Source organism: Notechis scutatus, chromosome 5 (genome assembly GCF_049901735.1).
Source record: "Notechis scutatus isolate UNSWTSFEM ecotype Mainland chromosome 5, rNotScu1.2, whole genome shotgun sequence".
Lineage (NCBI taxonomy): Eukaryota > Metazoa > Chordata > Lepidosauria > Squamata > Elapidae > Notechis > Notechis scutatus.
The window spans coordinates 91,791,034-91,804,825 of NC_142013.1; the positions used below are offsets into that span (position 1 = coordinate 91,791,034).

Below are 13,792 nucleotides of genomic sequence, written 5' to 3' on the forward strand. Positions count from 1 at the left end.
TTACCGCCATCTTAATAAGGAAGAAAGATAGTGGCAATACGTTGATCCTAAACTGATACGTTAGACCTCAATACCTCAATAGATGTAAGGTCTAGATAATTCCATTGCCCTAACCTTTTAGTTCATGCAAAATAGATGTACTTTTGGAGAGTAATTCATGAGAAATATAAGAGTTTCTTTTTTCAGATCTTTGCACCCAGGACCAGCCTGCTTGCTCCATGCTATCACACAGTTTGAAGAAGCTGGGTGCCCTTATGGCTAAGATTGAAGACATTTTGCTTTTTAAATCCATCAATATCAGTCAATCAATCCAATAACCTGTAATATTTTCATTGCCAGCATATTCTATAAAAACCAAGATATATGTTGCAATACTCGAAAACAATAAATGTAGCTTTTACATCTCAATCTTCAAAAAAGTAAAGCAACCAAAAAAAGTGCCAATTATGACTCCAAAGATACACACATGCCAAGTGTGTTAATCAGTTTAATGAAGCACACATTCTGCAACTATGCTGTTTCTCCCACCATGATCTCCTGTCAGAGAATGGAAATCATTTGTGGTTGGCACCTGAACCTAGTTTAAACTGGTACACCATATTGTGGGAAGGCATTCTGCCACCCTCAGCAGATGGTCACAAACTTAATGTATGCCAAAGATTTGCAGCAAGCATTTTGATTCCTGTTTCAAACACTACAATGCCCACAAGTGCTTCTGTTATTTTATAGAAGAAATCTAGCTTATGTAATTTGATTATATTCGTACTGTAAGGAATTTCTAGATTTACTTTACCTTTCAATGAAGTTGTTCCTGAGACAGAGGTCGTCTATAGGTAGTCCTTGACGTGTGACTATAATTGAGCTCAAAATTTTTGTGGCTAAATAAAATATTTGTTAAGTGAATTTTGTCCCATTTTTCGATCATTTGTGTAACGGTTGTTAAGCGAATCACTGCAGCTGTTAAGTTAGTAACACAGTTAGGAAATGAATCTGGTTTCCACATTGACTTTGCTTGTCAGAAGGTCACAAAAAGGGATCACATGACTCTGGGACACTGCAACCGTCATAAATATGAGTCAGTTGCCAAACCTCTGAATTTTGAGCACGTGTTGTCTGTGGCAGGGGTTGCCAACCTTTTGGACCTCAGGGACCACGAAACTCATAATTTTAAATCCTGCGGACCACTAATATGAATTTTGACTGATGTGGGCTTGCTGACATTGGTGGGAAAGTCGATCCCATATTCCAGAGCTGCAGTGGTCACAGGACTGGCCCTTTGGTCATCCCGGAGCAGCTGCTCCTCCAGTCCATGGCAGGCCGATGAACCCAGGTGGAGGAGCAGCTGCTCCGGGATGACCAAAGGGCCAGTCCTGTGACTACTGCAGCTCTGCAATATGGGACCGACTTTCCCACCAACGTCAGCAAGCCACCCCGGGGCAGATTTCTCTCCCCTGACATTGGTTTTACCTTCCGGTTCCAGCTGGCGTGGCTACTCAAGGTAAAGTTTGTACTCGGCCGAAGAGTGTGGGCCAGCGAGTGGGCGGGCCATGTAGACGGCACAGCCCTGTGTTTCCACGCAGCCTGGATTAATTGCTTTGGGGGGGGGGGTTCTTTGGGGGGGGGGACATTTCTCTGAAGACCACCAAAATTTTCTCACAGACCATCAGTGGTCCCCAGCCCACTGGTTGGCGACCACTGGTCTATGGGGTACTCTAAGTTTGAAAAACGGACATGTCACTTTTTTCAGTGCCTTTGTAACTGCACAGTTGCTAAATGAACTGTTGTAAGTTGAGGACTACCTGTATTTAGATTGCAAGCTCGGCTGAATATCCATATCTGAAGCCTCTTACTATGTTGAACGTCTGTAACTTGCAGTCTAAACAGACTTCAAAACAGGCAGTCCTCAATTTACAACCCTCCACATAGCAACCGTTCAAAGCTACAACTACAATGAAAAAAGTGACTTACAAGTGTTGCAGCATCCCCAGTCACATGATCAAAAATTCAGATGCTTGGCAACTGGCATGTACTTACGACAGGTCCTCATTTGCAACCTTCCCAGCTGGCTCCTACAAGCAAAATCAATGGGAGAAGCTGAATTCACTTAACAACCTCATGAGTTACTTAACAATTGCACTGATTTGCTTAACAATCAGGATTAAAAGGTCATAAAATTGGGTGGGACTCATTGAACAACCATCTTGTTTAACAACAGAAATTCTGGTCTTAAATGTGATTGTAAGTTGAGGACTACCTCTACTTCACTTGTTGTTGTTTTTAAAAAGAGTTAGATTTTTTTAAAATCAGTTTTTAATCTATTTAAATCATTTTTTAAAAAATTCCTTGACTTGACAATAGGGTAACCAGAAAGAGAGCAGGACATCCGAGGACAACTCTGATCTTTACCGGTGTGTTAAGGATCATGTTTAAAATAATGTGATTTTTCATTCCATTTTAATATCATTTTGAATGAATGAATGAATTCTTTATTGGCCAAGTGTGATTAGACACACAAATAATCTGTCTCGGTGCATATGCTCTCAGTGTACATAAAAAGAAAAGATACATTCATCAAGAATCATAAGGTACAACACTTAATGATAGTCATAGGGTACAAATAAGCAATCATTTTATATTTTATAACATTAAAATAACATTACATTATTTTAAGACGTTACCATTTGGGCCATGCGATAACAACAGTGAAGAAGAATGAAAGAAAACCCCACAGCTATTTTCTTCATCATTCGCAAGCACTATAGATTGGAAGTTTGTTTGGGTTGGCTAGCTCCTCCTGATGAAAATAATGCTGCATCCTCTCCCCTCGCCCTCCCCCCCCCTCAAAATCACAAAACTGAAGCAAGCAGTTTCTTCCCTCCGTTTGCAAAGTGGGGGGGGAAGGGGGGAGCATTATTTTTGACTGCTAGAGGGAGCTATCACAGTCACAGCTTCCTCTGCTAGCATCAGTGTTAAAACGCTGCTGTGGCTTTGTCTTTTATTTGAGCCCTTGCACAGGGGAGGGAAAGAGGCCATGGAAAGAGGCTGAGGAAGACATCAAAGGCTGGCTTGGTCCTGCTTAAGCATTAATACTAACTACAGCTGAAAGTCTAGTTGCCATGTGAAAAACTGGAAAGAAGAGACTGGGAGGCCCACCTTCCTCAAAATAATAAGAGAACCCTAGGGATTCCTATCGCTCCCAGCACCAATGTCTGAACCCAACGTTTATTTTCTAGGCAAGGAGATGAGTCAGAAAACACAGAATAGGAAAGCTCAAAGCAGCCTAAGACATCTTAACCAAATGTTTGTACACCATATAAGGCATGGGTACATAAAATGCATGCTACTGATGATATATATGGACGTCTAAAGGACCAGCTTTAAGGTTTGTGTACTTCAGCTCCTAGAATTCCCCAGCCAGCTTGGGGAAATTGAGTCCACAAGTCTTAAAGTTGCTAAAAGTCTTAAAGCTGCTAAAATTGGACACACATACCCCGGGTCTAAAGCCTTGTCCGCACAGCATTCCTAGAGTTAATTAGCTTCTTTAAAACAGTATCAGCATGGAGAAGTGGTTGGTTTTGTCTATGTTTGGAAACTAAGCAGGTTTCAACTTGGTTAACATTTATTGACATTCTAGGACTACATGCTAGACTGGAAATTAAAAAAAAAAAACTTCCAGAAGAAAGAAAGAAATGGTAAAATATTTCCATGAGGCTGATCAAAAAAAAAAAAAATGGCATTGCAACAATTACAAGGAGTGTAAATCGACTCAAAGGTGAAAACAAAATATAACTGAAGTTTTCCCCAAACATAGGAAAAGTTTTAATTGCAGAAGTTCTGAAAAATCACGCGTAATCTCTATGTATAATAGTGCAAATTTATTTTGGCTCCTTGTTGCCTAAATTTCCAAGATTCTTCCAATCAGTCATTGAAATTGAAAATGAAAAATCAAGGCTGTCGCTAATTAAAATACTGTTAACTCATACGTGTCGTGCCCCCCATCAGAGCCTGAATCCGCAGAGGAAGATGAGCCAGAACTGGAGAAGGCGGAGATCAAGGGGGCGGCTTTGTTGGCTTGGGAGGAAAATGGGGAGGAGCAGGCCCAGTCAGATCAGGGCCTTTCAGGATTGGGATGGCTTGTAGGCAGGGAGTAATGGGGTTGGGGGGGGCAGGATGACCAAGAGAGGCTAAGCATTGAACATGAGAGACAAAGCTCAGGCGATGAGCAAGGACCAACCCGCTCCTGATCCTGGAGCACAGAGAGTGGAGGGAAGGTGAGAACAGGGCAGACTGACGCGACTACTCGGGAGAAGACTTCCCTGCTCCACAAGGCACACCTGGAGACTGAGACTTAAGGAGATGCTGTGGGAAGGGAACAAATGCTAAAATTCCTGGAGTGTTGAGTGCCAATGTTTGACCTTTCCTGGAGTCCTTGCCTTCTTTCTGGATTTCTTGCTTTGCAGCCATGGTGCTCACAGCGTTGGGCTGGATTATTTGCAGCTTGAGGTGTGTGTGTGTGTGTATGTGTGTGATCACTTTGCTCTGGGACTTGCCAGAAACGTGGGAGCATTTGGTGAAACTTGGAGCAATAAAGGGGTGGTCTGAACTGCCAGCTGCCCGTGTTACCTCTGTGCAGTGCCCTGGTTCGTCACAATGCAGGTGAGTTGGGAATGGAGATGAGACAGACAAAGCAACATTTTGGACATGCTGATTTCTGAAAAGAAACCATTCCCCAGTCTTCAAACTCGGGCCTTATGTTCATGTTTATTGTCCGCTGGCATAGCCTACCCAAAAATGTTCAGGAGGAAAGTACTTACTCTCTTTAAACGCTTTGCAGTAGCCAAGAAAAGATAACAGGAAAAACAGGGCACATAAGAGGTCTGCTCTGCCAACGATCCCTGCAATCTTAAAATGGAAAGGAAGAAGAGTTCAGGGTTTAGTAAACAAGCCTCTTACCCTCCACTCAGACAGCAACAGTCTTTTAATTTATAAGTAGTCCTCGACCTAGAACAGTTCATGTAGTGACCATTCAAAGTTACAACGGCACACAAAAAAGGTGACTTCTGACCATTTTTCACACTTACGACCTTTGTGGTATCCCCATGTTCACCTGATCAAAATTCAGACGCTTGGCAACTAGTTCATACTAGTACACATTGCTGTGTACCAAGATCATGTGGTTCCCTTTTGCGACCCCATTGACAAGCAAAGTCAATGGGGAAACCAGATTCACTTTCTACAATCTGGTTACTAACTTATCAACTGCAATGATTCACTTAAGAACTGTGGCAAGAAAGGTCATAAAATTGGGTCATAAAACTCACTTAACAAATGTCTCACTTAACAACATAAATTTTGGGCTCAATTGTTTTTGTTAAGTTGAGGACTACCTCTTATACAACCATCCATACCAGAGTTCTGGGCAAAGTTGTGCCAATATAATCAGAGCTACACTAGACTGAGAACCTTTTCATTTCAGTACGAGTTAATGAAATGCTTCACCTCCTCCCTAGGTCACCCTAACTCTACTAAGAAGTAGAGAGAAGATACAACAATTTGCAAAATCCAAAAACCCCTGCCATTATGAAACACTTTGGGGCTCCATTTTAAATTTCATATACCAGAGGCCCATGATGGCGAACCTATGGCATGTGCCACAGGTAGCACGCAGAGCCATTTGTGCGAGCACGCGAGCTGCAGGCAAATTTACCTCACTGCGCGCCTCACAGCTAATTTTCGGCTGATTTGAGGCCTTTTTCAGCCTCCAGAGACTTGAGCAAGGCTTCTGCAGGCTTTGCAGGCTGAAAACTAGGCCCATTTCATCACGCCCTGTTTTTCCAGAAATACTGGAAGTGACGAAACGGACCTAGTTTTCGGGCTGCAAAGCCTGCAGAAGCCTTCCTCAAGCTTCTGGGAGACCGAAAAGGCCTCAAACCGGGCTAAAATCAGCTGTAAGGTGCAGTGCAGGTAAGGTGGTAGTGGTGGTGGATGGGTGGATGGGGATTGCACGCGTTATGCGTAGGGGGTGGGGCGGCACATTGCCTTCTGGGTGCTGGCATACGAGTGCGAGCATGCAAGTGCACGTACAATTTTTGGCACAGGAGCCCAAAAAGGTTAGCCACTGCTGTCCTAGGCAATGTATGTCTCTTCCTCACAAATATGCAGTGAAGTGTGAAATGTATAACATTTTTATGGAAAATGAGTTTGTTAATAATGAAAAATGTATACCAACTAACCCAATATTAGAGAAGTCTCAGAAGTTCAACATTAAATTTTTTTCATTTGATTACCCTTTGCAAATGTGTGCAAGAAATCTATATATTGTTTTCAAATATTTGTGTGGGTTTATGTGTGCTTGTGTGTTCATAATAAAAATAACAGCCGTATATTTTTATAATTGGGTTCTCAAGAATGATTATACACAGTAGTTCTCAGTTTACAACAGTTCATTTAGTGATCATTCAAAGTTACAACAGCACTGAAAAAGTGACTTATGACTGTTTTTCAGTCACGACCATTGCGGCATCCCCATAATCAAGAGTGGGATTCTACCGGTTCTGTCTGGCTCTGTAGAACCGGTAGCTCTGAAGACCAACAGACATAGAACCGGTTCTGTGTCTGCTGCTGTTTTGGCCCACCCACCCGCCTGGGCTCTTACCTGACCTTTATTTCCTGCTTTTTCAACCTCAGCTGCTTTGCGTGGCACAGCTGCGGTTGAAAAAGCAGGGGGAAAAAATGCTTTTTCAACTGCTGCGCACTCATGCGCAGTGCTGCTCAGCTGCCCAGGCAGCAAGCTGATGATGATTCACACGCGCGCATGCGTGCAAAGCACGCACGTGCATGCAAATCGTAAATCACTGAATCGGTAATTACACCAGTTGGATCCCACCCCTGCCCATAATCATGTGATCAAAATTCAGATGCTTGGCAATTGGTTCATATTTATGAACTTTGCTGTGTTCCAAGGTTCAGCGTTCCCCTCTTTTGACCTTTCTGACAAGCCAAGTCCATGGGGAAACCAAATTCAAAGAACAACTGGGTTACTAACTTATCAACTGCAGTGATTAACTTAACAAATGTCATAAATGTAAGTTTGGGGCAAAACTTACTTAAGAAATGTCTTACTGAACAACATAAATTTTGGGCTCCATTGTAGTCATAAGCCGAGGTCTACCTGTAGTTTTTGAAGATCAAACTCAGATTCACAGATTCTAGCCCAACTTCCTACCTTTGTAGGAATTTGCTCTTAGAGTAAGTGAGATAATAATGTTGCTTATGCTCTGAGTCAATTTTCTCTAACTGGGGTGATATCCAAATGTGTATTCTTCAGCTCCCAAAACTTCTCTTCTAGCTTGGGAGAGGGTGAGGGATCAAGGTTGTGAAAGGATACTCAAGGATACCAGAAAAATTTCCAATGGATGACAAACTTACCATGATTTATCCTAGGACATTTTTTTTTTCTTAAAAACCTATCCCACGTGCCCTTTAAAAGTATTTTCTAGTGCCCCTGGCAATATCAACCAATAGTGGCATGAAATCCCTGAGAGCCATTTAAGCAATCACATGGGGTGGAATGACTGAATTGTGTAGCCTGGCTCTAGTCAACCATCAGAGGGAGAAGACAAATCCTTCCTCTCAACAATATTCTGAGAAGAGAAGTCATGATGTTTTCCCTTCAAAATACACCAGGGAGGAAATCATGAACTCAGAGATGTCCACTGGCAGACTGGAACTTCTTTATGAGCCACAACCCACCCTTCTTCGGCCATTTCCTATACTTTTGATAAACAGCCTGGAGGACACAGGGGAGCATTCAGGAGACCTCAATGTCTGTGAATGTTTCCCTCTCCTCACATACATCTTTGTAAAATCATTAAAAAAAAGGGAATCTCGCAAAAACCAAAAAAGCATAGGTCTACCACCCACACTGTGTAGTGTGTTACTAATATGTACAGGCCTCACATGCAGGCTCAAGAACAAACGCACCCTCTTGGTTGACCTGCTCTGATTTTACTCTTGCACAAACTCTCCTTGACCTCCCACACTGACTGACAGTGACATGTGTCACTGTTTAACCACAGGATCTTCATCCGATCTGCACCCCCCAAGAGTTGCAGATTTCAGAGTCACGGCACTTTCTCAAATAGGAGATCCACACTCTACCAACCCCTCTGAGCAGAACCAATTTCAGATGTTGTAGTTGTCATTAAAAAACAACAACAAAAACAAACCATTTCATAGCAAGACATTGCTTCACATATGTAAATGGCAGTCATAGACAAGACTAGATCAAACGTAAAGGCCCAAAGCATCTGACAGGATAAGCAGTGATAAACAAAATGGTGTCTCCAGACATCAACCTAAGCAGACACCCATGGCTCCCTACCTTATCTCAGTTTTATGAAAACACCTTATCTTCATTGGCATGTTCCAAATGTGAAATATTGCCCCCAAAATTGCTTAGTATAAACAATTCTTACCCCCCCAAAGACTACTCAACTAACAACTGAATTGTGGCATCAGATTAAGTCTCTGTTCAGAAGTGCATGGAATGGCTATCCTCTTCGTATGATATGGGAAAATAACCATAGGCCTCCGGCTTCTATCCCAGTGTTAAAATCTGAATACCATAGTTCTTGTTTCTCAGAGAACCCTTTAAAGAAACAGATTGCAAGGATCTGCTTCTGTCTGAACCACATAAAGTAGATCATATGAACTGCTCCTGAGAAATTTGTTTCAAGAAAGACATTGGATATAACCAATGCAGCACGTTTTGGGAGGTGTTTCGGTAGGAGATTGACTACCAAGGATTCATAAAAACTAGGGATTCTGCCATACAACAAGTACTTACACTTTCTCCTAGTGAAATGCTATCATAGATCTCCCCAATTATGGATACACCATGCTGTCTTTATGCCAATCAAGATACACTTTAAAAATAAATAATTATATAAGTTATCAGCATCTTTTGAAACCAAAATCTCTCTGAGGGATTAGTAATATACCAGAGATGTCAACGCAAAGGACATGAGCGAAGAGAAGTTGCAACATAAAATCAGGTATGTTGTATACAGACACACAAACAGAGGAGTGCATAAAAGACAGGTAATTTGCAAGCATACAAAAGATTAGATGATGGAACCCTAACGCTTCTGAGCACTTCTCAACACCTGAGTCATTAGGTACTTACACATTCAGTGTGCACAGGATGTACGGCAAACAGCAAAGCCGCTAGGAAGGAGGATTTTGGGACAAAGTTGAGCCTTCTTCCTTTATTGGTGTAGTGCAGCCCACCCAATAATATTGAGAAGACATCAACAATTAAGACAGAAATAATACAATGGAGTATTATATTGATGATATGAAAGCCGAATGGGTGGAAGCCTCCAGCTAAAAGGTAATTAATCCTATACAAGGGAAGACAAAAAGAAAACAGTGAAGTTAAAAACAGGAATAAATGAAATTAGAATATGTTGAAATAATCCAAAAGAGTGCTTTATGTGTATGCACAGAGATGGCAGTGCCTGTGTAACTTAGTATAGAGGAGACATTGAAGGGAAGTGACAAACAGGGATGCAAAAGGCAAGCAACTTAACACTTGGCCTAGAAACTAGCACTCCTGTTTCTGAAGCATAAAAAAATAGGAAAACAGGTTCTTCTCAATCCAGAAATAGAAGATCCTTTTTAGAGTTTTTGGTTCTTTCTTCTTTTTCACATGCGTTCTCCTTTTCTTTTCGACTTCCCCAACCAGTGATTCAACCTGAATTCCAGGATAGTTTCTAAACCTCTGTTAGTACCAGAGCAACATTAAAATAGTAGCAATCAAGAAGAGTGGTTTGAAGTCAACTTAATGCGTAAACGGTAGACTACGTGTCCTGCACGCCAAAGTTCCCAAGTTTAATCCTAGGCAATTCCGAGTAGGAGTGGAAACCTTGCCCCCATTCAATATATAGTAACATGGCACATTGAGTGGAAATGCCCCTATTTATTTATGTTTATAAATAAATATCTACATTGGAACTTATCCCATGACCACCAGTCCATGGACTTGCAAAGGAAGGTTGGAGATTACTCACTTCTTCCTCAAGAGATTCTGAGTATGTGGATGTGACAGCAACTGTACTATAGTGGACCATATATTCCAATGAAAACCATAACACAATGGCAGCCTTCCAGCCAAGAGAACAAGGCAAGCACTAATGAAACTACATGTTGTGTTAAAAAGTTGCTAATATGGTTTGTGGAAGCAAGCACAGTATATTCAGGATTCTTAGTGATCTAGAAATGAGGCCCAAATTTTACTTATGAGATACTTCCAACTGTCCGTAACAGAAGAAGCTATTCTATACTAGGATGTTCATAGTTGAGGAACCCCAAATAATGGTCACATATTATAATCCACCAATAGATTATGCACCCAGATGGGAAAATCAACCTATATTTAAAACACTAAATGACACTTTATTTCACTAAATAGTCAGTATCTCAATTAATTTTATCCCCATTGATGACTCCAACACCACCAACACCCCCAAAGAAAGAAAACAATCTTAAGATAGCCTAAAATGTCTCACCTGAAAGTCAGTACAGTAAGTGGTCGATAAGATTTGTGGCTTGTATTGCTATTGAGTTTATTCCCCCAAAAATCATGATGCCACAGATCACCAAGTGGGGTTTCAGCCCTTAGATCCTGAAAGAAACGAGGCCCAAATTTAGGTGATCATCATGGCTCAGAATCTGAGCTCTAAAGCTCTAAATCAAAAGAATTGTTCAGCTGAGATTGTGCCTAGATTGTGTATATAATCCTTTCCAATGCTCAATCACTACTTTTGAGTTGGAACAACACTCTTTGAAACTTGTTTAATGACAAAAAAAAGATTCTGGAAAATGAGCAATTTCATTCTTATTTCAATGTCTGTAAAACATTTGGATAAGGTGGGGTAAAACACATTAGAAATTAAATAATGTGAAATAACTACTTGACAATTTCACAACATCAGGCAAAGAAGGCAAGTGCATTCCAACTTAAGAGAGCTGTATCCATGCAGTAGATCTCAGGCTTGACGAAAACTCTCTTTAGCAAGATGGCAGATTGACTGATTATGAGCCATCAAATTATTTTTTACTCCTAAAGATCAATCAATCAGAATAGAGCTGGAAGGGACCTTTGAGGTCTTCTAGTCCAACCCTCTGCTCAAGCAGGAGACCTTGTATCATTTCGGACAAGTGGCTGTCCAGTTTTTTCTTAACAACCTATAGTGATGAACCACCTATAACCTCTGAAGGCAAGCTGCTCCACTGGTTAATTGTCCTCATTACTAGGAAGTTTCTCCTTAATTCCAAGTTGCTTTTTTCCTTGATTAGTTTCCATCTATTGTTTCTTGTCTTGCCTTCTGGTGCTTTGGAAAATAAATTGACCCTCTCTTCTTTATGGCAGCTCCTCAAATACTGCTATCATGTCACCCCTATTCTTCTTTTCTCTAGACTGGCTATATACAACTCCTGCAACCATTCTTCATATGTTTTTGTCTCCAGGCCCTGAAACATCTTAGTTTGCACTTTTTCCAATAATTATTAAATAATATATAACAATAATTATTAAATAATAATCATGGAAGTCACAAAATTACACCAGGAAAGAAAGGAAATATTCTCATATTCTCTCTTTGAGGGAGATGGCTAGTTCAGAAATGTGCAATATAAATTTAAAAAATGTACCCCCCTTTTTAAAAAAACCCACTATATACCATCATTTTCAGCCTGTTACAGCTTTGTATAATCAAGCCTTCCCACAGAATTGCCATTATAAGCATATGGTAGTGGAAATTTTGAGTAGTTCGGAGAACCGGCAAATACCACCTCTGACTGGCCCCACCCCAGTCTATTCTCTGCCTCCCGTGTCCCAGCTGATCAACTGGGTCTTCTTTTGTTGCCCTGCACAGGAGAATGGAGCTGGAAAGCAGGTTAGTGGGGTGGGGAGCAGAGGTGGTATTCAGCAGGTTCTGACCAGTTCTGGAGAACCGGTAGTGGAAATTCTGAGTAGTTTGGAGAACCGGCAAATACCATCTCTGACTGGAGATTTTACAGTATCCTTCCCCTGCCACGCCCACCAAGCCATGCCCACAGAACCGGTAGTAAAAATTTTTGAATCCCACCACTGTTTAACACCTTGGACACCTAGGGAGCACACTGCTCAACACAGAAAGGAAATGTATTATATAAAACAATAAAAAATATTTTTTTAAAAAAGAAGAGGCAACTTTCAATAATATTAACAGAAGCAACAGAGGAGAAAAAAACTATTAGGCATGATAATGTTTGTATCCATTGCCAAGGTGAGGTTATATACCTACCCAAATACATGCACACGCACATATACACACATGTATGTGAAAGAAAGAAGGGCTAACGATGTATTCCATCCTTTCAGGAATGCATTTTTACACATTGTTTTGCATCTAGGTTCATGAACTTCGAGTATCACTCTGCACAGCACATACATTTGGAGTTCTTCCATCCATTTGGTTGTCTTAGTTGACTGTACAAGAGGCAAGAACTAAGACGATGTATTGCCTTCAGGAGCAAGATCAGTTGTAGAAAACGAGAATGCGTATCAGAGATAGGCAAGGTAGCATTTTCCAGGTGTTTGGGACTTCAAGTCCTTTGCCTCTCACCTTTTATGGCAAGTAGCAATAAACCATGAGTTGGAGTTCCAAACATCTACAGCAGTGATCCCCAACCTTTTTGACGCCGCGGCCCGGTACCGGCATCAGCTGGGCGCCGCCATCTTTTTTTGATGAAAACGTGTTTCCGGTGAGCTTTCTACCCGGAAAAGCTCACCGGAAGCACTTTTTCATGAAAAAAAGATGGCGGCGCCCAGCAAGCCGCGGCCCGGTAGGAGTTGTTCCGCGGACCGGTACCGGTCCGCGGACCGGTGGTTGGGGACCCCTGATCTACAGGACATCCAGTTGTTTACCTACTGATACAGATATTCATTTGGCTATCAATCTCACTGAATGGCCTTTCCCTCCCAGTGTGGTTCATGTTACTACCAATACCTTGTTAAGTACTAGACAACTGTACAAAGCTAAACTAATCACTTTCCATGCTGGCTGGAAAATTCTGGGAGTTGAAGTCCACAGGTCTTAAAGTTGCAATGTTGGACATCCCTGATGTAGACATTGATCCAAGAAAACTTGACAACATCCAAGCTCTCATCTACTACTGGGGTGACATAAAACCAGCAAGAAAGAACAGTACTGAGCAGCCGAGATGACATGTGAAAAAAGTAGGGATTCCATTATGGCCAACATATTGCCTTTTTGATACATCCCTTGCCCTACAAAAGATACCTCACAGCAAGAAGTTTAAGAACTATGTTAGATTTAATTTAATAATAATTTAATTAAATTATTAAATAAAATCTTTGTGACTATTCCCTGTGTATTTAATTATTTTCTTCTTTTGTTCTATTAAAATGATAATTACCTGCCACATTTGAAGGCATTCTGAAAGAGTGTCCAAGGTATGCCTGTAATATCTTATAATTAGCAATTGGGAGAAGGATGAAATAAATCAATTTGTTGAAATCCATGTTCTATATTTTAAAGCCTTAAAAAGTCTTCATAATTGTACAGCTTGATCCTCAGCATGTTTATTCAGAAGTGAGTCATAATTTAATCAATTTCTCTGATTAAATACTTCAGAGGTAGCAGGAACATATTAATATATTTGTTCTGCACTAATAGAAGTATTTAGCAAAAATCAGCAGGCAGTCTCATTACATCCATAAGGC

General features: G+C 41.1%; 1 protein-coding gene across 2 annotated transcripts in view; it reads right to left on the bottom strand.

The window, feature by feature from the left end:
• Window positions 1-13,792, bottom strand: part of TMTC4 (transmembrane O-mannosyltransferase targeting cadherins 4) — a 53,315-nt gene that overhangs the window by 22,690 nt on the left and 16,833 nt on the right. For both annotated transcript variants that reach the window (XM_026668941.2, XM_087967313.1), the window contains exons 3-5: window positions 10,572-10,687; window positions 9,188-9,404; window positions 4,815-4,902 (exon numbers count right to left, since the gene is read on the bottom strand). In XM_026668941.2, the coding sequence (XP_026524726.1) occupies window positions 4,815-4,902; window positions 9,188-9,404; window positions 10,572-10,687 (421 nt within the window). The remainder of the gene's footprint in view (window positions 1-4,814; window positions 4,903-9,187; window positions 9,405-10,571; window positions 10,688-13,792) is intronic.